The sequence below is a fragment of the Lycium ferocissimum genome, unplaced genomic scaffold, assembly GCF_029784015.1.
Source record: "Lycium ferocissimum isolate CSIRO_LF1 unplaced genomic scaffold, AGI_CSIRO_Lferr_CH_V1 ctg5437, whole genome shotgun sequence".
NCBI classification, from domain to species: Eukaryota; Viridiplantae; Streptophyta; class Magnoliopsida; order Solanales; family Solanaceae; genus Lycium; species Lycium ferocissimum.
This window is the reverse complement of record NW_026725988.1, coordinates 140,975-165,222: the sequence shown is the minus strand read 5'-3', so window position 1 is coordinate 165,222 and position 24,248 is coordinate 140,975. Positions and strand designations below refer to the sequence as shown.

The 24,248-nt window shown below is 35.8% G+C and overlaps 2 protein-coding genes and 1 long non-coding RNA gene across 3 annotated transcripts; 1 reads left to right on the top strand and 2 right to left on the bottom strand.

The window, feature by feature from the left end:
- The first annotated feature begins 550 nt into the window (after positions 1-550).
- Positions 551-4,755, top strand: LOC132044909 (LRR receptor-like serine/threonine-protein kinase RGI1). Its single transcript, XM_059435442.1, has 2 exons — positions 551-3,692; positions 4,218-4,755. Exons 1-2 carry the CDS (start codon positions 863-865, stop codon positions 4,655-4,657), a joined length of 3,270 nt encoding a protein of 1,089 aa, XP_059291425.1. The 5' UTR covers positions 551-862; the 3' UTR covers positions 4,658-4,755.
- Positions 4,756-9,036: 4,281 nt separating this feature from the next.
- LOC132044907 (uncharacterized) lies at positions 9,037-20,524 on the bottom strand. Its single transcript, XM_059435441.1, has 9 exons — positions 20,226-20,524; positions 19,824-19,889; positions 12,586-12,666; positions 12,406-12,459; positions 12,254-12,322; positions 10,473-10,535; positions 9,879-9,961; positions 9,728-9,793; positions 9,037-9,587 (listed from the first exon to the last, which is right to left on the bottom strand). The coding sequence occupies exons 1-9, from the start codon at positions 20,460-20,462 to the stop codon at positions 9,545-9,547; spliced, it is 762 nt and encodes a 253-aa protein (XP_059291424.1). The 5' UTR covers positions 20,463-20,524; the 3' UTR covers positions 9,037-9,544.
- On the bottom strand, positions 15,832-19,817 carry LOC132044908 (uncharacterized). The gene is made up of 2 exons (XR_009412304.1): positions 16,226-19,817; positions 15,832-16,139 (listed from the first exon to the last, which is right to left on the bottom strand). It is a non-coding gene; the product is annotated as an uncharacterized LOC132044908 (long non-coding RNA).
- Positions 20,525-24,248: the final 3,724 nt, after the last annotated feature.

The following is a 24,248-nucleotide window of genomic DNA, read 5'->3' as shown; positions in this document are numbered from 1 at the left end:
CGAATGTGTTCGTTGCTAAACTTGTCTAGTATTTTATTCTCACAGATCCATATTAAAATCGGCATTTTGCGATACTCATCGGATGTGTCGGACTTTTGCGGTTCACCATTCACTCTCAGATAACGTTATTGGCCGTATAATTATTCTATGTATTGTAACTTACTTTTCAATTTATTAAGCATCCTTCTATTACATAACACCTCGATACCACGTTCCCATTTCAACCATCCGAATTTAATTCTTTATGCAACATCTTAATATATTTTTCTAAACCTTAAATATTTGAAAACAACTTCAGTTTGTCAAGACCAGTAATATCTGATATGGGAGGAAGTAATCTTGTTGTATACAACAAATATACTATAAGAAATTGAGATAAAAGGATAAAGTTCCAATCATTAGGCTTTGTAAGGAGATAAGAGATATTATTAGGGAAGAGAAAAGGTAGGGTGGGAGGCAACAAGAATGAAGAAATGAAGGGTGTAATAGCAAAAGTGTGGAGACAAGAACTTATCACATTACATATTAGACATTACCAGCCAGAAGGTATATTTGTACAAACAAAATCTTCCAAACCAACACTGCAATAATACCCCCTCTGGCCAACCCTGTCCTACACTTACACTGTCAAGTGTCAATCTTGACAATGAATTTAGTTGAAGACAGGTATATTTGGAGGACAATTAAGATTTCTGAAAAATTCCATTTATTTTTCCTTTCTTTTACATAGAAGTCTGGTGCCTTTCCAACACCAGTAACCATGATAAAGAAATCATTGCAGTGCATTTGGCAACATGAAGCTGAAATAAAAGTACAGTAGAACTAGTACATACAGACCATTATCATCATCATCATCACAATCATGTCAAGCAAACTAACAGTCTTCTTATTCTTCTTGTTTCTGAACATATCTTTTTTATTCCCCACTTCTATTTCTGGTTTAAATCAAGAAGGGCTTTCTTTACTGTCATGGCTTTCGACTTTTAACACTTCTGCTTCTGTTACATCTTTCTCTTCATGGAATCCAAGTCATGAAACTCCATGCAAATGGGATTATATCCAATGCACTAGTAATAGTTTTGTTTCAGATATCAAGATCAGGTCCATTAATCTTCCCACAATATTCCCAACTCAAATTCTTTCTTTTCCCTTCCTACAAGTGTTAGTCCTCTCAAATTGTAACCTCACTGGTGAAATTCCATCTTCTATTGGAAACTTGTCGTCGTCTCTGAGATATTTAGATCTCAGTTTCAATGCTCTAACAGGAAATATTCCACCTGAAATAGGAAGATTATCAGAACTGAAGCAACTTTCATTGAGTTCGAATTTGTTTCAAGGTGAGATACCAAAGGAGATAGGAAGTTGCTATGAATTGCAACAACTTGAGCTCTTTGACAACCAGCTTTCTGGAAAAATACCTGAAGAAATCGGAAAGTTAACGAGTCTTGAAATCTTTCGTGCTGGTGGGAACGTTAAAATTCGAGGAGAAATCCCAATGCAGATATCAAGCTGTAAGGAATTGGTCATTTTGGGCCTTGCAGATACCGGTGTTTCGGGTCAGATTCCACACAGTATAGGTGAACTGAAGAAGCTAAAGACTCTTGCAGTTTACACGGCTAATTTAACCGGTGAGATCCCTCCAGAAATCGGAAACTGTACTGCTTTAGAGGAATTGTTTGTTTATGAAAATCAAATCTCAGGAGAAATACCAAGTGAACTTGGTCTGTTAAAGAATCTTAAGAAGGTTTTGCTTTGGCAGAACAATCTGAGAGGGGAAATTCCAGGAAATCTTGGAAACTGCTCAAGTTTAAAAGTGATTGATTTCTCTTTGAACTATCTATCTGGAGAAATCCCCCCTTCTTTCGAAAATTTAGGCACATTGGAGGAGCTTCTATTATCAGATAACAGCATTTCTGGTGAAATCCCATACTATATTGGCAACTTTTCAAACTTGAAGCAACTTGAATTGGACAACAATAACTTTTCAGGTGTGATTCCACCTACAATTGGGAAACTAAAAGAGCTAAATCTGTTTTTCGCTTGGCAGAATCAACTGCATGGGAGCATACCGAACAAGCTGGCTGATTGTTCGAAACTTCAGTCATTGGATCTTTCTCATAATTTCCTCACAGGGTCCATTCCCAAAACTTTATTCAATCTGGGAAACTTGACTAAGCTGCTGCTGATATCGAACATTCTGTCTGGTGGAATTCCACCTGATATTGGAAATTGCACGAGTTTATCCAGATTACGCCTAGGATCAAACAGGTTAGACGGTCAAATTCCTCCGGAAATAGGGCGTTTACTGACTTTGAGTTTTCTTGAATTGTCAGAAAATCGATTCACCGGATCAATCCCTCCAGCTATTGGCAAATGTGCACAGCTAGAAATGGTTGATCTTCATGGAAACAAACTTCAAGGAAAAATTCCTTCCTCTTTTGTGTCCCTCACTGGTCTTAATGTATTAGACCTTTCCATGAACAGAATATCAGGGAACATTCCAGAAGATGTAGGGAAACTCACATCACTCAACAAGCTCATACTGAATGGAAACAACATAGGCGGAACGGTTCCTAAATCGCTTGGATTCTGCCAGGATTTGCAGCTGTTGGATTTAAGCAGCAACAGACTCGGGGGGTTAATCCCCGAAGAGATTGGACACCTGCAAGGACTAGATATTCTGTTGAATTTAAGTCGTAATTTCCTGACCGGACCGGTTCCTGAAAGTTTCTCTAACTTTTCCAAGCTCGCCAACATGGATATATCCCATAACATGTTGACTGGAAGTCTTAGAGTACTTAGTAACCTTGATAACCTTGTTTATCTCAATGTTTCATACAATAACTTTTCTGGTATTCTTCCTAACACCAAATTCTTTCAGGGTTTACCTACCAGTGTTTTTATTGGTAATCAAGAACTCTGCACTAACACAACTGCATGCCACTTAAGTGGTGATAATGATCACCAAAAATCCATAAGAAAGATCACTATTGCTATTGTACTCAGTATTTTCATGGCCATGCTAATTTTGACAGCTTCTATTGCCATCTTTATCCGAGCTAATCAGGGAGAGATATGCCAGAAAGATGACGAAGAAAATGGTTTGGAGTGGGAATTCACCCCATTCCGAAAGCTTAGCTTCTCTGTGAACGACATAGTGCCAAGACTTAGTGAATCTAACATTGTTGGAAAGGGTTGCTCCAGCTTTGTTTATCGCGTTGAGACTCCATCAGGACAGGTGATCGCGGTGAAGAAACTATTGGCTAAGAAAATCGGTGAGGTGCCACAGAGGGACTATTTTTCTGCGGAAGTTAGAACACTGGGATCGATCAGGCATAAAAATATCGTGAGGCTTCTGGGATGTTGTAATAATGGGAAAACAAGATTGTTGTTGTTTGATTACATTAGTAATGGGAGTTTAGCGGGATTGCTCCATGAGAAGAGGGTGTTTCTGGATTGGGATGCTAGGTTTAATATCATACTAGGAGCAGCTCAAGGTTTAGCTTATCTTCACCATGACTGTATACCTCCTATAGTCCATCGTGATATCAAAGCCAATAACATTTTGGTTGGTCCACAGTCTGAAGCTTTTCTTGCTGACTTTGGACTTGCAAAGCTATTAAACTCATCATCATCAGATACTTCAAGAGCTTCCACCATAATAGCTGGTTCCTATGGCTATATAGCTCCTGGTAAGTACATTTTCTGAACATCATTAATCTCTTGAAGAGGCTAAACATTTGAATAGCTCAATATAACACACTACCAAAAAAATAAAAAATAAAAATGGAATTAGTTAGAAGTTGTTGCTAATCCATCGCTAAATTGCTCGTTGCTAGGAGAGTTTTCTAAAATTTGTTGCTAAATTGCTCGCAGCTAAGAGAATTTTTTTATAATCTGTTGCTAAATAGGGCAGATTATAGAAACTTTACTATAATGGTGCTAAACAGCAATTTACTATGGATTTTGTTGTTTAGCAACAAAATTTGTCTTTTGCTAATTCCTATTGTTTCAGTAGTGATAGAAACTTTATCAAGTGCTCAACATTTTGGATAGCATTATGCTAGTACTCTTGAATATTAGCTTTGAAAAACACATCACTATATTAGTCTTGTACCCCGCGTAATTTGCTGTGCACAGACATATTGTGGGTATAGATTGGGTATATTTACTGAATTTGGACAGCATTCTAAATGTTTTTTGGCCCTAAATTGCAGAATATGGATATAGTCTAAGAATAACTGAGAAGAGTGATGTGTATAGCTATGGCATTGTGCTTCTTGAGGTCCTAACGGGAATGGAACCAACCGATTCCCGCATACCAGAAGGTGCCCACATTGTCACTTGGGTCAATCAGGAGCTAAGAGTAAAACATACAGAATTCACAACAATTCTTGATCAGCAATTACTTTTAAGGTCTGGTACACAAACTCAGGAGATGCTTCAAGTTCTTGGGGTGGCACTACTTTGTGTTAACCCGTGTGCGGATGAAAGACCAACAATGAAGGATGTAGCAGCAATGCTAACAGAAATTAGGCACGAAAATGAAGATTTCGAGAAGCCTAATCGAGATCCTAAAGAAGCAGTTAATTGTCCTAGTTTCTCTGGTTCATCTCAACCTCTCATCAGATCACCTCCCCTCAGTTACTCTAGTTAACTCAGCCTCTGTCTAGTTCTAACTAGTTCATTCTTTCAAGTAACTAATAAGGATGTATAGATTATCAATGGGCATCAATATTCATTTCAAAATAAGAATATTACCCTCTCCGGTCCCAAATATAACCCCCTGTTGGGATGGTGGTTTCCCGTGGTTCATTAATGTATGGTTTTCTATGAAACCATGTTTGTTTCCGTTGTTCTTAAAATTACGTGGTATGGTATTGTAAATTCGTGATAATCCCATGGTTAAATAACCATGAAAAACCTCAATTTTTGTAACCACAGATTCGGTGGTTTTTCCGTGGTTACGTATTTCATTTACCCATTATACCCCCACTTATTATTTAAAGTTCCTATTTTATCCTTTACCCTAGTTTTATTAATATATAAATTACTACGTTCAATTTTGCCTCCAACTCCTTTTTAACGTGAGCAGTGGTCTGTTCCTCCATTGGTGAACTCCTTTTGTGGCGAAAATCAATAATGCTATTCTCATTATTGATACTTCTCATTTTAAGTTCTGTTGTCGAATATGAGGTTTAGGATTGAATGTAGGGATACATACAAGGCAATGCTCTAACAGATCATCACATCGATAAGAATGGTAGAGTTAAATATGCTAATCATATGGGGACTTATTTCAGATAAAATCTATTAGGTATCTAATATCTTATGCTCTGTACATTCATGAAAGTAACCTACTAGATAATAACGGTCTAGGAATGAAAAATCAACAAAATGAAGCAGAACTGAAAGTTCCCATCTATTTGTGGATGGAACTTAGTGCAGCAGCCAACTTAAGTAATCAAGATGATATAAAAACATCTTAATGATATAAATACTCTCAAGCAACTTTGTGATTTGGTTTTTTTAAACTGAAAGAGTCAAACTAAAAAAGAAGAGATGAACACAGTTATAATTCTATCTTTTACTTGGGTTATCCTAGTATTTATTGATATTTTAAATAGTTATATTAGTTAAGGGTATTTTAGTAAACTTTTATGTTATTATACAGTACCATACAATCAAACCAAAACAATGAAAATGTTATTAAACCACAATAAACGATAAAGTCTATCCAAACATAGTGTTCATTAATACAGTACAATACAATACAACACTATAATGTACCATACCATACATTAATGAACCACGGGAAACCACCATCCAAACAGAGGCTAAATCGTGTCAAACTAAATTTGTTTCAAAACAAAAAGTCCTGTATTGTTTTTCTTTTTTTTCAAATCTATCCTTACTGCTCGTGGATGTAATTAATACAGTTAAGGGAGAGATGAAGGGCGGTCTAGGCAAGTACTCTAATGATTATTTGGCTTTCTCAAAAGTGTGCAGAAACTTAATAAACAGACAATATAGCAACCTTCTACACTACAAGCTTTCTTCTTGTTAGTTTAAATGAAGAAGGCTCATTTATTTTCCTTCCAATTTCTGCAACTACCCTAGAAGAAATATTTAAACATGGCCCCTACAACTATTCAATTAGAGCCCGTTTGGATTGAGCTTTATACTAAAGTTTGTTTGCGAACTTTATAAAAAAAATAAGTTGGGGTAGTCAACTTATTTTTTTTCGCTTATAAGTTCATTTTAGAACACATAAAAATTTTTTTGATAAACTAAGTTAAATGGGTCCAATTATTTTTTTGAACTTATTTTAAGCACAAAATGATTTGTTGTAAACACTTAAACACTCAAAAAAGTAAAAAAATTTTTATAAGCCAATCCAAACGGGCTCTTAAACAAGTGCAAGAAAAGAAGGTAATATATCCCAGATGATTAGACTTAACATGTTGAGGCGGAGCGAAGATTTTTAGTTTATGATTAGTTCTGGACCACAATTCTCTTTACATACTGGGTTCTGGATATTATTTGTATATATTAAATGAAACTCTTTAACACAAATATAGGGTTTGAGCCAAAGTTACTGAGTGGCTCCTCCCCTGTTAACATGTCCGAAAAAAGGCTAATTTAGCTTATAATGATAAAGTGAAAATTAAGAGAGGTAAAGTACAAGAACAATCTCTCTCTATAATTAGGGATCCTCATTAAAATGACAATAAACCAATATTAATATGTGATGATTGATTAAATGAGAAGCATAAATGTTTGATGATTAAAGATTAAGAACCAAATAGGGCCCTACAGATAAACTGGTAACACTGAATCCCATTTGTAGTTTGTGGGGTGATGATAAAAAGGCAGCTTTGTGACAAGATCTTTGTTGGCACTATGTAATCTGATACATGAAAATATGGGAAAAACGAAGTGACCATCATTCCCTACCATATGCTTTACAAGTCATTTTCACAAAAGATGAAGAAGCATTCAGCTCACCATGTTCTTGAAAGGTACGTTGCTTTTTTATCCATGTGATATCAAACCCTTTTAGGCCCACAAGTAGGTTACAGTAATACGTCAAGCTTCAAAGCATACATTATGTATCAACTTTCTATAACCTTTATGAGAACATAGGGTATTAATCAAAATGTTCTGTTAAAATCAGGATTCTACTTATTCCAAGCAGTAACTACTCATTGCTAAAATGAGAATAATTCTTTCGAATCATTTTTCTACCATCACCTTTGAATATAATCTGACTTAAAAGATGTTATTGAGCATTGTGAAGGAGAAATATAAAGGAACTTTCCTATTTTCATAGGAATTTTGAATCATTTTTCTGTAGTTACTTTGAATAATACAAACCAACAGTGGAATTAGATAGCTCCTCTAATATATACACTAATAGCTAGGCAAGAATCTTGTATATTGATAAGCATCCAAGACAGAAAACCACTCTATCCAATTAAAACAAGTACCATATGAGTACTTAGTCAAGATAAAGGTACATCACCATAGAATGAAACTTATGGATGATTGTCATCACAAGTTCCCAAGATATGTAAACATGACAATCAGCATAAAGTACTAAAGCAACAATTAGGTTTGTGCTTTATGCATGATACTGCTGCATCAGCATAAAATGTAAATTTGGATGACATAAACCATTACTTCAGATAATCCACTTTAAACATGACTTGTTAGCAAAAAGTATTAAAGCTATATATCAGACTCTGTGGTTTCTTTTGTATATATATAATCAGTAAAGCATCTTCCCTAGCATGTTATCCATCTTATCATACTAAAAGTTGGACGGTGGTTTATCCAAAAATTTGGCTTTCATTCTCTAGAAAAGTAATCACCGTACACAATTTGCTTTCAACCCCATACAGGCACATATAATTTACAAGGCAAGATAGACACAAGTCACACAACCAACATGTGCTCAAAGAGGAAAGGACAAAAGAGTGCAGATACAAGGATCTATGTTGATCACTAAAAGCCAAGTGTGTTAGATTTAAAAGTAGTGCAAAAAGTAAAACCACATTACAGATTGAACGGCAATAAGATAAGTCAATCAAGGGTCTGAGATAAGCCTTCCTCTATCAGTGGTAGCTGCAGAAGGTATAAGCAAACCTGGTAAGATTTTTTTAAAAATAAGGTTTCAACAATAATTGGTGTTCGGTTACTCATCAGAAGAAAAAAGAAAGGGTGAATTTGATGGCCTAGTAACTCCTCCAGCGGAAGTGACTGTTTTTACATATCATAACTTTACCATGATCACTCGTTTAAATATCCCAAGAAGACATAGGCTTAATCTGGTAGCTCATACTGCCTGCATTTTAAGTGGGTATAATACGAGTATTTAGTCACATAGCATATAATACGAGTATTTAGTCACATAGGTCACGGGTCTGAGCCATAGAATCAACCACTGATGCTTGCAACAGAGCCCTTCCCCAGACCTTGGGTGAACGAGGGATGCTTTGTGCACCGGGCTGCCCCATTTTTTTAAAATGTAAAATTGAACTAACTACGGAAGAAGATCTGCTTCAAACATAACAATCAGCATAAAATATGTTGTAAAAGTTACAGGTTTTGTGATAGATTTCTGATACCCTGGCATCAAATGAAAGGGAAATTGGATGATATAAACCACAGTTATTTTGACATTCTACTTTAAACATGACAATCAGCATAAAGTATGAAAGCAATATTTAACACTTTTGTGGTCTCTGTCAAGTTTAAATGACAGAATGCTAACAATCAAGTGTCCCTTCATATCGTGTTAAAAGTTGAAGGAAAGTTGACCACACAGTTGGCTTCAACACAACAGAAAGAAGAAAGTAAAAGCTACACAGAAGTAATCACTCTAGCAGAGCTTGCTTTAGACAAACCCCAGACCAGTGCACAAAGGGCTAGGCACAGACAAATATGCACAAAGAATATAGGATAAGGGCGTGCAGACACAAGGATCTATATTGATTACCAGAAACACTAGAGCATTACAAGCAGAGAAAGTGAAAGTGAAAGTGAAGGTGAAGGAATAAAATACAATGATTTACAAATCACTAGGAGGAACAGAACTCCACGTTACAGTATCAAAGAGCACAAAAATTAGTGACTGGCTCATATTTTTGCCAATCATGATAGCATATTGCTCCATTTGGCAACAATTTCTTTTATTTTTGGCTCCTCCAGAACATATTCCCCGAGCTGGCATTAAATCTTACAGAAATAGTATTTCAACCCTTTCATAAGTAAGGACAGCACATACAATGTAAAAAGCTGAGCTTTGCTAGGAAATACGAAGGAAGTAATATATACATGAAGTGTGATAAGTAGCATATCAAAGAATCTCAGGTCTCCTAATGAAAGCTTTGAGCTCGAAGCTCAACTCACTATGCTAGAAGAGGCGTAGCAAAGTAACACAGATGTGCCAGTACTCCAATGCTCATCATCCGCTACGTGGATAATCTGATGCACCTAAACGTGTTGCTGAGAAAAACCTCATAGACAGCTGAGATGGTGCTTACTGCTTCCCCCCTGGACTCCATTTTATACTGCAACCAATGCTAAGTAGAAAGTACAAAAATAAATTCAGCAAATAATAGATTCTTGAGTTGACAACAAAGGTGAAGGAAACCAGAAATACTATTCAAACCAGAAAAAAGAAATACACAACAAAGGGGAACTCAAATGGGAACAAGAATACCTGGGTTTTTGAGTTGATGGAACTGGCTGGCCACTAAGTACACAATCTATGGCTAGGCTTAAGTCCCTATAGGGTGTGTCATAACAGCTACATTAGGAATTCACAATACAATAGATTCTTGAGGGAAAATTGAAAAGACAAAGTAGCTAACCTTCCTGTGACAGGCACATTGTTACTTGGCCTTGAATCATCAAATTGTCCATGATACACTAGCTCAAAGGGCCTTCTGCCATCCTGACACAAAATGAAATTCTTCAAATCTGTAAATAATTCCAAAATGAATAAAAAAGTAAGATCACTTACAGATCTTTAGAGAATACTTTATTGAGGCCTTGAGCAGTGGCGGAGCCAGGATTTTCACTAAGGGGTTCAAAATATGAAAAAGTAAACACACGAAGAAGCCAAAGGGGGTTCAACGTCTAATATATATACATAAAAAATAATTTTAACCATATGTAAACAGTGTAATTTTTTGCCGAAGGGGGTTCACCCTCCGCCCCTGGCCTTGAGAATATGTTAGCATTATCATCTTGGAATGAAAGAAATAAGAGGAAACACTAAAACACTCAGTAAAAACCGGGATAGAAAGCCAATGAATTGTGGTTGAGCGGATTTCAATCAAGGGCGATAATGCATATTTTTAGGGAAAGAAGCAAGGGGCAGAAAATCATGCAAATTTGAAAGCGGGGGTGCAGTGTATCACGCTGACCTTGAAGCTTTCAGATATAACTCGGGTAGTCATTACCTTTTTGAACAGGAAAAATTCTGGTGTACAAACAGCCCCAAAATCTCGTGCAACTTCTTGTGACTACAAGAAAAACACCAAGCTGAAGAAGTTCGAACAAGTTCTACATAACACATAATCTATAATATTTCAAATAAAAACATAACAAACAGACAATAAAATTACTGCATGCATATCATGTAGTGTAGTGCACACCACATCTTTTTACAACAGTTCATGAGTAAAAAAAATATAATGCATTTTGGAAGATTTCTTGCCAAACAGAACAACTCTACAATTGTACTTCGACCGCATAGTTTACAACTTTACCTAATTGCAGCCTCATGAGAGAACAAGTAGTCCAAAGAGGAAGTGGAAGAAGCGCATGTAGCATACAATCACTTGTTTCAACTGAATCCAACATTTTCGCATGGCACATAGATATATATAAGATCACTAAAATTTCAACAGATATTAATTTTTGATAGTTTTAAAAGTGTAAGGGTTCAAGTTAAGAACCTAAAGGTTGAAACCATCAAAGTCAAACCCTGGATACGCCTTTGGGTATGATTGCTTTCGTACTTTATTCATTGACATATTAGTCATTATACTTTCACATTTATGTTTCTTTACAAATACTATCTCTTGACTAGATTTAAATTAACTAATTATGTCATATGGTTACTTGAAAATGGAAATTTAGTACATACTAGAGTCTCAAGTGTGAGTGCTTCGAATGTTAAAATTAACTAGTTAAACAAGTAGACAATATAATCATTTTTTATGGGATAACCAGAAACTATATGTTTTACTTTCATAAGCATATCCTGGGTGTTGAACAATCTGATGTTAAGCTAGCACCTCCAGCCACGACCGGTAGGTCCAGGGTTCGAGTCACCCTGGAGGGGAAGTGTGGAAACACTATAGATCCTCCAACATTGGGGTAAAAAATTTTATAGGAAAAAAAAAAAAAAAACTGATGTTAAGCTCGCACAAATTACTCTTAAAGTTCCTCGCAATCTGCCCAAAGAAGACAATCTCCCTCATTGTTTAGGCTTAAATAGTTGATTTGGATGCTGTTCTTTCTGCCAATCGTCAAGAGACAACAGCAAATCTAGAGCTGAATTAAACTGGACGTCTGCAAAGGCGTATGACAGTTTTTATTGAGAGCCTACCATTTGTAGTAGAATTTTAAAAGTTGGTTTCTTTGTTTAACATATGCATTATCAGAATATAATTTTCCACCACCACTGAAAGCTTTTTCTTAACCCAAGAGCTGAATTAGTAGGCCCCCAACAAGGTGACAAGCAATCACCTAGTCCTCCTGTTCTTGTCAGGGTTGACCTAACCAATATGAGTAGTTAAAAGTTAAAACAGCAGTAGATTAAGAGGCTCAAGGTGAGGCATACCTCAGCAGCAGCTTCATTCATACTTTTTCCCTACTCAATGCTCTAAAAAATAATGTAAGTTTCTGTTAATAGTTCTATATTTTTGGGCATTGCCTAAGTCTCACCAGGCTCCTCATCAACATAGGAAACAGTAAGCTATATTGGCAAGGGAACTGAACCAGACACTTATATCGAGCGACCAAAATATTTTCATAGAAAACGAAAAAGGAAATGGGAAAAAAAGTGAACGTGATCTATACAAAGAATAACCTAAGAGAGAACAGCATCACAAACAGAAAAATGCATCAGAAAAGATACCACACGTGACTACGCAGTGCAAGAGTAATCAGAGAGTAATCCAACAAAAGCAATTAAATTGAAAACTATCATCAAGAACTCGTTATAGAAGCACACCTCATCATAAAGATAAGGGAAAGGATATCTAAAGAGCTTCGCATCATCAGCCATGAATTCAGGTCCATCCTGTGAAAGATGGAGAAACTCACAACAAAAGTACATAATGGTCTCACAAAATCAAGAGATTATAAGTTATAAAGTATCTGAACCTGCGGATGTGTAACTACAGAGTTTGAAGATATTGCTACCACCGTAAGACCTTTCTGCAGCAAATATGAACTTCTTGATGTTATTCTGTTCTTTTCAACAACTGAGCTGACAGAAAGCAGAGAGAGCATGTAATGCGTGAAATTAGAAATGAAGGGAAATGGAATCAGCTTTCTGCCTACCTTCATGTAGAAATTTGAGAGTTTAACAATATCCTTCTTCAAATGTATGACAAATGGACAATGGTTGCAGATGAACATAACCTGCAAATTAAATTATTAGAGATGAATCACAGTAAAGACAAGTTAATAAAGAAGAGGGAAAGAAAACTCATGATTCTTTGATTCTTTTTTCAACGTTTGGCTCTTACACAATAAAGCTTCTAATTTTCAGTTAAAACCTTGTGCTGGCATAACTTTAGATTTTGTGGCTAACAAAAATATTCATGGGTTAAGGACAAATAAGAATGGTTTTTATGGCCTACAGAATTGTTTTCATTGTACATGTTGACGACTGTTAAAAGACAACCACAAGAAATAAATGATGAAGATCCAAGATTTCAAGCTCATGAGTTTGGGATTCTAGCCCTTTTTGAGTTACTTATGGGTATTAAATTAATAATTTGTACATTAGAAACAAATACAGGGTTTATGTCAAAGCTACTAGGTTCGGCAGAACCCTGTACATTCACCCATGGAAAAAGGTCAAGAGACAAGCTCACCCAAATAGACATTAATGGTAACGTCAATTGTTCGAGAACACCCAATACATGCATAACACTAAAGTCAAAGGAGTAACCATCAATTAATGTGCAGCATGTATATCCCACATGAAAACCTGGAGTGAACTGAGTATTGGGATACTGGGAGTAAACCTGGACGAACCTCAAAAGCTTCTCTTTTATGGAAAGTGAAAGAGGACGGAAAATACTATGTGAAGTCAGGCTGTCACTACTTATTGACAGAAGGGGCAAGGAGAGACTGTAGATTGGCAACGGAAGATTATCTTGAGAATAAATTCCCAACTACAGTGGCATGCATTGGATGGACAGCCCTACATGAGGGATGCTTGACTAGGGAAAACTTACAGAAGAAGAGATTTATACGTAGCATGTACCTTTCTTTCTCTTAAAGGAACATGCAGAATCAGTTTTTACCACACTGTAAATACATTTGGCTGACATGGTGGGCGTTTTTTAGTATGGACGGTATGCATTAGGTAAATCATGGGAACCTGAAGCAAGCTGTGACTAATTGGCAGATCATCGGGAAATGGATTTGACCAAATCCAAATCCGAGCCGAGCGATGACGACGGCACAAGGAGAGACTCTCTTATCAACTCTTTCAGAGCTAGAAGAAGTGATTCTATGTATAAGCACATAAAAAGTGCTTTCCCCCACCAATGAGGGACAAAGTGCCTTTGCTAAAATGAAATTTGTTTGAATTTCATTTCCCTCCATTTTATTTCCCACCATTCCAAATTCACACTTCATCTTTAAAGCCCAACAATCCCCCACATGAATGGGGAATGACTATATTATAAAAACATGCATGAAAAAAAAGTGTGCTTTACAAGAAAGAATTAATCGCATCTAGGTAAGAAACTTAAGGAATTTAATTTACGTATTTCTATTTCATCTTATATTCTGTTTTGGTTGGAGATTAAAATCTTCGGATTTTCTACTCTGTTAATTTACTTGATTTGAAGATATAAAAACTTCCTCGAGGTAATAACTTTTTGTATTCAGTTTGAAGAATATAAAAATGTCATCGATTTATTAATTTTGTTTGTGTTTTACCGAACAGAAATGGGAGGGCCAACTGCTACTGTGAATGATAATGGTTCTAGTGCAACGCCTATTGCCTCGTCCAGCCGCACTACTCCGGCGCCTGCAATACCAGTGGCAGAAAAGCCTAGAAAGTTTGCCGGCATTGACTTTAAGTGCTGGTAGCAAAAAATGTTTTTCTACTTGACCACCCTCAGTCTGCAAAAGTTTATTAGTGAGGATGTTCCAGTCCTATCATATGATACTCCTGACAACAAGCGCTTTGTGGTGACGGAGGCGTGGAAACATTCTGACTTTCTTTGCAAAAATTATATTTTGAATGGTTTGGAAGACGGTCTGTATAATGTTTATAGCATCCGTAAATCTTCCAAAGAGTTATGAAACGCTTTGGACAAGAAATACAAGACCGAAGGCGCTGGACTGAAGAAATTTGTTGCTGCCAAATTTCTGGAATTTAAAATGATTTGACAACAAATCTGTCATGTCGCAGGTCCAGACCTGCGAAGATGTTCCAGTCCTATCATATGATCTCCTTGCAAAAGAAATGATAATTAATGAATTTTTCAAGTTGCCTCCTTTGTGGAGGGACTTTAAAGACTACTTAAAGAATAAATGCAAAGTTGGAAGATCTAATTGTTCATCTCAGAATTGAAGAGGACAACAAATCTGCAGAAAAGAAAGCGAACGGAAAGTCAGCAATAATGGGAGCGAATATTGTTGAAACTGCTCCAACAAATTCAAAGAAAAGGAAAAGGGATTCTGGACCGAAAAATCTTCCAAGTAAGAAGAAGTTCAAAGGAAATCACTAAAGCTATGGCAAGTTTGGCCACGTGTCTACAGAATACTCCAAAGAAAGATAAAAATAAGAAGAAGGGTCAAGTAAAATGGCAGAAATGAATGAAGACGTGGACAACTTACGTGCCATGCTTTCCGAATGCAACTTGGTAGCTCATCCAAGAGAATGGTGGATAGATTCTGGTGCCACCCGCCATGTGTGTGCTAACAAGGAGTTGTTTGCTTCTTATGCTGCAGCTGGACCCAACGAGACAATTTTCATGCCAAATTCTGCTACTGCAAAAATAGAAGGAATGTGCAAGATTGCTTTAAAGATGACATCGGGCAAGATTGTGACTCTCAGCAATGTCCTTCATGTTCCTGAACTGCGGAAGAATTTATTCTCGACATCACTTCTAGTCAAAAACGGATTCAAGTGTATTTTTTTATCATCAGAAGTAGATTCATATTCACCACCCCTATTACTTCTAATCATTTTGATTTTCTTGTTAAGTTGTGTTTTAACTTCATGTTTGTATTGCCTGAATGCGTTAATAGATTCATCTTTGCTATTAAGTAAATAAACATAGCAATATCGAGTAGTCAATAAAAGTTATGAAATACTTTTTTCCCACCGCGAGATGGTATTGACTTCATATCACAAATATCCGTATGAATTAAGTTTAAAAGGGTCGGAATTCCTTTCAATAGACTTATAAGGATGCTTAGCATACTTAGATTCCGCATATACTTGACATTTCGAATTATTGCATTCAAATCTAGGCAATACTTCCAAGTTAATCATTTTTCGTAAAGTTTTATAATTAACATTCCCAAACGTGCATGCCATAAATTATTTGACTCAAGTAAGTAAGAAGAAACAAAATTTTTATTCCTATCAACTGCAATTACATTGAGTTTGAAAAGGCCCTCAGTAAGGTAACCCTTTCCTGCATATATCTCATTTTTGCAAACTACAACCTTGTCGGAAACAAAAACACACTTGAATCCGTTTTTGACTAGAAGTGATGTTGATACTAAATTCTTCCGCAGTTCAGGAACATGAAGGACATTGTTTAGAGTCACAATCTTGCTTGATGTCAAAGCAATCTTGACTGTTCCTTCTATTTTTGCAATAGCAGAATTTGCCATGAAAATTGTCTCTTCGGGTCCAGCTGCAGCATAAGAAGCAAACAACTCCTTGTTAGCACACATGGCGGGTGGCACCAGAATCTATCCACCATTCTCTTGGATTACCTACCAAGTTGCATTCTGAAAGCATGACACATAAGTTGTCCACGTCTTCATTAATTTCTGTCATGTTTGCTTGACCCTTCTTCTTATCTTTATCTTTCTTTAGAGCACAGCATTCAGAGGCGGATGAAGCACATTAACTAGGGGTTCAATTGAACCCCAAACTTTCAATGCGGGGTACAAATTTATGTGTAAAAATTTACTAAAATTACAATAAATAATAGATATGAACCCATAACTTTAGACATATAATGGCTCAATGCTAAAAAATTAAAAGATTGAACCCCTAGAGTTTAAATTTTAGATCCGCCTCTCACAGCATTCTGTAGACACGTGTCCAAACTTGCCACAGTTGTAGCAATTTTGTTTGAACTTCTTCTTACTTGGAAAATTTTTTAGTCCAGAAGCCCTTTTCCTTTTCTTCAAATTTGTTGGAGCATTTTCAACAATACTCCCCCCCATTATTGCTGACTTTTCATTCGCTTTCTTTTCTACAGATCTGCTGTACTTTTCAATTCTGAGACGAACAATTAGATCTTCCAACTTTATCTCCTTGCTTTTATGCTTCGAGTAGTTTTTAAAGTCCCTCCACAAAGGAGGCAACTTGAAAAACTTTGTTAATTCTCATTCCTTCTGCAAAGAGATCGTGAATAATAACTTGTAATTTCTGGACCTACGACATGACAGATTTGCTGTCAATCATTTTAAATTTCAGAAATTTGGTTCAGTCCAGCGTCTTCGGTCTTGTATTTCTTGTCCAAAGCATTTCATAACTCTTTAGAAAATTTACACACGCTATAAACATTATAGATACCATCTTCCAAACCATTCAGAATATAATTTTTGCAAAGAAAGTTAGAATGTTTCCACGCCTCTGTCACCACAAAGCGCTCGTTGTTAGGAGTATCATCTGACAGGACTGGAACATCCTCAGTAATAAACTTCTGCAAACTGAAGGTGATCAAGTAGAAAAACATCTTTTGCTGCCAGTGCTTAAAGTCAATGCTGGAAAATTTTTTGGGCTTTTCTGCCACTGGTATTGCTTGCTGGAGTAGTGCTGCTGGACGAGGCAACATTTGTTGCACCAGAACCATTAGCATTCACAGTAGCGTTGTTTCTCCCATTTTGTTTGGTACAACAGAAATAGAATTAATAAATCGATGACGTTATGTTTTTATATTCTTCAAACCGAATGCAAAAACTTATTACCTTGAGCAAGTATTTATATCTTCACATCGAGTAAATTAAATTTTTATATCTTCACATCGAGTAAATTAACGGAGTAGAAAATCCGAAGATTTTAATCTCCAACCAAAACAAAATATAAGATGAAACAGAAATGTGTAAATAAAATACCTTAAGTTTCTTACCCAGATGCGATTAATTGTTTCTTGTAAATCACACAGTATTTTCATGCATGTTTTCATAATATAGTCATTCCCCATTCATGTGGGGGATTGTTGGGCTTTAAAGACTTCAAGTGTTGGGCTTTAAAGATGAAGTGTGAATTGAGAAATGGTGGGAAATAAAATGGAGAGAAATGAAATTCAAACAAATTTCATTTTAGCAAAGGCACTTTGTACCTCATTGGTGGGGGTAAACACTTCTTATGTGCTTATATATAGAATCACTTCTTCTAGCTCTTAAAGAGTTGAAGAGAGTATTCCCTTGCGTCGTCCCTCGGCTCGACTTCGGATTTAGATTTGGATTTGGTCAAATGATTTGATTGATATATTTTTTGGACCGAATTTATTTCCATTTTCCGTTATTTAATATTCCATTTCTGATTATTTATTTTTTTCCGCGGAAAATTTAAACTTAAATTCACGGTAAAAAATAATTCTCAAACGGTAACAAATTTCCCAACCGCTCTTGCCAATAGGCATTTTCGCACCTGTTGAGACTCCAACAGTTGGCCATAAAAAATTTCAGAGGTTTCGCCTCATTTCACACACTAATATCACGCAGCTACTCTCTGAAATTAATCTTCTTCATCTCCTCTTCTATGCATTGTTTTCCAAAGAGAAAAGTAAGTGTCGTGTGATTTACTGTCGTTTATTGAGTTCGCTGAAGTTCTGCAATCTCGATTGCCAGTATTGCAGAATAGAGTTTCATTCTATCCTGTGAGGAATTAATCCAAACCTTGGGCCATTGTGAGGGGATTAAATTCCTTAAGGAAACACAATTTTGTGGGCTCGAAACTAAAACGTTTTTGTTTTTCAGTAAATATGATTTGAATACAGGGATAACAGTAACTGCATTCAATTTTAAATTATAACTTATTACTTAACTTAGCCTTTTGGATTTGATTATTCAAAATTGACTCCATCCTAGTCTATCAAAGACTAATTTTTTTCTTGGGCTTGGAAAAATTGAGGTCATACATCACTCTAGAAATTTCAAATTTTATCAGAAAAGTCAAATTAATCCACTTAAAGAAGTGGGACAGGAGTAGGGATAGATGACGATTCAGTTCCGCACAGTGCGCTTAACCGAACCTACTGCTTTCTATTCGCACCATGTAAATTTCTGAAAAATTATAGACTATGTATGTATACATTTTATTGCACTCAGAGGCAAATTCAGGATTTGAAGTTTATGGGTTCCAACAATCTCAACTTTTTTGTTTTTTAAAACAAAAAAGAGACAAAATAAGTGTAGCTTAAAAAGTGACCAGTAGATAACTTTGTTACTGGGTCCCCAACTAATGATTCTTATACTATCAACGGAAAAGGCTCAAATATGCCATCGAACTATCGGAAATGGCTCATTTATGTCACTCATCAATAGTTTGGCTCATTAATACCATCGAACTATATAAAATGGCTCATTTATGCCACTCGTCAATAGTTTGGCTCATTTATGCCATCGCCTGTTACCAAAATGACTCATCCACACTATTTTTCATTAACGCCGGTTTTTACAATACCAGATAGGACACGTGGCCTCCAACTAGATTATGGTTGTGGGTGAGTAGGGTGTATGGGTCGGATGTTTTATTAATTTGGGATTTAAAATTGGGCTGTTTAATTAAACGACGTAGACCTCTGATTGGAGGCCACGTGTCATAAATGGTATTATAAAATCGGTGTTAATGAAAAATTGCATGGATGAGTCATTTTGGCAACAAGCGATGGCATAAATGAGCCAAACTATTGATGAGTGGCATAAATGAGCCATTTCCGATAGTTCGATGGCATAAATGAGCCAAACTATTGATGAGTGGCATAAATAAGCCATTTCCGATAGTTCGATGGCATATTTGAGCCTTTTCTGTACTATCAATGGTAAAAAAGAGACAATATAAGTGCCACAGAGGGGAATCGATCCCTCGTGAAGGAGGGCGCCCGAGCTTAACAGGTGCAATCTCTGCCACGTGACCAACAGATGACTTTGTAACTGGGTTCCCAACTACTAATACTTATATATTTACTGGATTTCTCAATACAAATACGAGTCTATACAAAAAATTACTGCGTTCCCAGGAACCCCCACCCTGATTGCACTAAATCATGAATCTGTCTCACAGCAATGATAATAACAATAATAACAGTACACATTGAATCATTTCAGGAAAATCATAGTAATAATATTGTAGTTTTTACCAGCAATGCAGGATATGCTTCAAAATCATCAAGCTTCCAAACTTTTCCAGTGAGCGGCTCCGTAAGCTGAAACATTACTCTCATTAGTAAAAAAATTCTTTGTATTCAAACATAAATTACCAAGCAACAGTACTTAAAAAAAAAAAAAATACTCCCTCCCTCCATTTTTACTTGTCATGTAAGAAATGAACCATAAATAGAGTAACAATTTTACTATATCACCCCTAATTATTACCACTTAATCAAAGATACTTTAAAAGTAGTGTAACCACAAACAATTGATTGAAGTTTCCAAGTCAAGAGTTAATAGTGAGGGTAAAACAGATAAATTATCTCTTGATTTTCTAAACTGGACCAATAAAAATGGACAGAGAGAGTATATTTTTTTTTTAGAAAAAGGACCTCAAAATTGGGAGGTCTAAAGCCAAGAGAGACGCCTTTGGACTCTGTTCTTGCTGCTCGTATCAGGAGCTTCCTCGCCGGTAGAATAGTACTCCGGCGTTGCAGAGGATAACTACCCTTGTTCAAGTAGCAGAGAGAAGAAGATGAAGCTATAGCAGTTGTGGCTAACGTGCGCGGGATGGACAGTAAGCGTGCGCTGATTGATGATAACACGGTGACAGTTGGAATAACTGCCATTGTTTCCGCTAACGGAAAATATCTACTTCACAAGAATAAGTTTATAGAAACCGTTATCCAGATGTGCAATATTGGTTGTTGAAATTCTTTTTGGGCCAGGAAACTCAATTAAGCTTGAACTTAATTTGGGTCTCACGTTGGAGCTTAACTGGAGGGAAGGTTTGCACAAATAGGATACAAGATTTATTTGTTCCTATTTTATGTTGATCTTTAATTTTTAGCCTTCAAATGGGCTGGTCTTTAATTTTTTTTTCCCTTCAAAATCACGCATCATAATATCAACAACCACAAGTTATACCCACGCCCTTAAAGAACTTATGTCTCGCAAAGCATAATTTCGATTTTGAAAGGCAAAAATTAAAGACTAATCCATTTGAAGGCCAAAAATTAAAGACCAGTCCATTTGAAGGATAAGCCGTGCAATTATTTCGATTTAACTAGCAGACTTTGTTTAACTTTAACTTTTGTCCGTGTTTAAGAAATTTGTGCAAAAATAGCTTTGGGCCATAATTTGTCTTTTTAGATTGGCAAAATTTGCCTGGTTCATGAGTTATTTGATGGGACATAACTTTGGTACAAAGTATTCATAAAGTTGACCGATTATCAAAATTTATCTTGTGTTATTTAATTGTTCAGAAGTTTTGTTTGTCGCAAGATTTTAGATTATTTTTATTTTAATCTTTTTAAATTATTCACAAGTCTTGACAGATGGACAAACTTTTAGGTGATCATACATATTGAAAAATTCACCTCTTCCCTTAAAAATTACTCTCAACACCCGTTTGTGCGGTCATGTGTAGTTGGTACAAGAAACTCCAGTTTTAGAGGATGGCTGTGAGGATTCATTGAATATTGATCTTCCAAAGTATGCAACTATGAAAAATTATGGAAGAAAAGCTCCCTACACAATTCATATAGCCCACTTTTACTTTGTCTGTATAATTCTAGTCCAATGATCGAGTAAAATGTAGTAGGACAGACATATCATTATTAGCACAATAATATTAAACAAAATATCAACCATTATTGACTTCTTGGAAGATGTATTGCACAGACTGTCTCCAGGATCATCGAACAATCACCTGCATTTAGCGATGGTATGTGAGAATTTATCATTTATCCCATTGAGCATAAAGCATACCAACTGCAGGTCAGACGCATTCTGCAAAAACATGTTCAATTCCTTGTCAGTTGTAACATATAACAAAATAAATAATTCCGCTTGGATAATAGAGTGAAGAGAAGGTGTTTGGAAAAATCAAGTATCCAGCTACCTGTGTGGTTTATAAAGATATTCCCTATTCCTTTGTTTTAGAGATAGTATCGTAAGCACTTCTACATTAAGCTTACTAATATCATCGGGTGGCAATTGTCATTTGACAAGAATAATGGCGGTGCGGGAAGAAGATGTTATAATATTCTTAAGAAAAAAATCAGCAGCTTGCGTGATACTAATATGATTTATGGAAACAAAGGTTGTGGTATTGTGAAAAACATTTCTTATTTCCATTAATCCAAACACTCCAACCAATTAAAGAAGTGACCAGAGCTAGATGCTCCAAAGCTTAGGAATGCCGCATTCCTCATATGATTTGAAATGAGCTACCACTGCATAGACTGGTTCCTAAAGTTTGAACTCAAAGTTACCAGTTCAAATTCGCATTTAAATAATAGAATTTCTCATTGTGTCATAAAAGACAAACAAAGGTAGTTGTTTGAATTTTTTACATCTTCTAGTAATTGACCAAAAATAACAAAGTAAAGAGGAAAAGAAAAGAAATGAACGCAAAAGGAATGTCTAGCTAGCTGCGGTGGGGGTAATAAGGAGAGGTTCTAATGGTTTAGATTCTCCTGGATGAGTGAATTCAGAGGAGCAATTTGCAGGATTGCCCTTCGCTGGGGGTGGTCTTTAATTTTTGTTCCTCAAATTGGTGGTCTTTAACTTTTGCCCTTAAGGACCAAATTCTATCTTAAGGCCGAATTTGCATGGACAGATTTATAAAATTTTGCCTTGCGATTTTTTTAATTTTTTTTTTACTGAGCTGGGGTTCGAACCTACAACTTCGGCGTGTTAGGCGAAGGCCAAAACTTAAAGACCACCAATTTGAACTGCAAAAATTAAAGACCGCCCCAAATGAAGGACAATCGGCGCAAAAAAAAGAATTCAGAGAGTATATTGGGCCACTATTTTCATTGGGCTGACCTAGTAATCAATCGGGCTAAGTGCACAGGTAGCTTATTTCAGGACTCTATTTAAGTTGTAGCCAGAGTTTTTAATTTTTTGTAAGTTTAGCTATTTTAAAATCAACATCAGACATACACGATTGAAGTTGAAAAAATACGCGTATAAAGTTACAAATTTTATCTAAAGTTTGACATATTATTTGTGCAAGCGAACTTAAGACATTTTCATCTGAACTTCAGACAAATGTGATTGAAAAACCTGCGTATGAAGTTGTAAATGTTATCTGAAGTTTGACATATTATTTGTTCAGGCCAAACCTCAGAAATTTATACTTGAACTTCATACACACGCTATTAAAGTTTCACTTATCAAAGCCAAACGTCGGACATTTATGCCTGAACTTCAGATATTTTTTGTTAAGTTTGGCTTGAGAATCCCAAACTTTAAACCCATATATCCAAAATTTAAACTACCAAGTCTAATTACTTCCAAAAGAGAGTGATTACCAAGACCCTGCCCACAACCAAAAAAGAAAAAAGAGCAAACAGTATTTTGAATCAAGAATATAGCATAGCATAAGGAACACAATATGGCATAAATTCCTTGAAGGTAACTATATTACTACAAGGTGTTCAGTTTGTTGACAAAACATATTGATTCTTAGACCTTGGTAAGGGTCACCTTGCATTATTGTTCTAGCTTCCATCAAACATATATTATATGCATCATGCATGTATTCACAACAAAGCGCAACTAGTATCAGCCCATTGATAGCAAAGCATCTCTAATATTAAGGTTCAATTATTATAAAACCCATGATTGAAAATTTGATTAGTTTAGAAGGAGCATATACAACAGTGACAAAATTTGATTTAGTTTAAATAGCAAGATAAAAACTGGCTATTGCGTGCAATTCTTACTATTCATATCACATAATGAATCCTTAGTTCTTCAGCTCTTAAATGGGCTTAAAGCCCATTCTAAATTTCCGATCCCTGTATCTCTTCATACAGTTCATCTAAATTTCATTTCTCTGGTCTCAACCATTTGATTTTGTGTGCTGCTTTTGAAAGCATAAGCAAGAGGTTGAAACATGAAAAGAGATATATTTTCTTATGCATTACCTCATATATTAAGTTAAATTGGGCAATTTTCATCTAGACCTCAGAGGTTTTGAAATGTAGAATTTTGTCCGCTTTAAAGTTCGAAAAGAGATTGATAAATTCCTCGTAGAAAAATGAGATACTTAAGTTCAAAAAGAGATTGATAAACCCCTCGTAGAAAAATGAGATGCTTAATGTAGATTTTCAGTTCTTTTTAAGATAGGCTTGATAAATGTTTGTCGAAAATAACACACAAAATTATTGTATATGTTGTATTTGAAACTTCGTTAAGAAAGGTAAACATCCTATCAATTTCCCCTAAATTGATGGTGCTCACTGGCGCTTTTCACTTCTAAGAGATCTTAGGTCAGGATTCATTTTCCATTAAATATATGAACATTACTTCCTTGGACTTTTATGAAGAAAGGGTGCATTTGGAAACCTTCAAAAATTAAGGGGTTTAAGTATAATTTCCTTGAAAGGGATGCAAAATCATAA

Coding starts and splice junctions, on each gene's coding strand:
- LOC132044907 (XM_059435441.1), bottom strand. CDS start 20,462: ATGGCAGTTATTCCAACTGTCACCGTGTTATCATCAATCAGCGCACGC. Junction 12,667..19,823: donor AAGCATATCCTGCATTGCTG/GTAAAAACTACA, acceptor TTTAATTTGCAG/GTTATGTTCATCTGCAACCA. Junction 9,962..10,472: donor AATTTTTCCTGTTCAAAAAG/GTAATGACTACC, acceptor ATTTTGTGTCAG/GATGGCAGAAGGCCCTTTGA.
- LOC132044909 (XM_059435442.1), top strand. CDS start 863: ATGTCAAGCAAACTAACAGTCTTCTTATTCTTCTTGTTTCTGAACATA. Junction 3,693..4,217: donor CTATGGCTATATAGCTCCTG/GTAAGTACATTT, acceptor CCTAAATTGCAG/AATATGGATATAGTCTAAGA.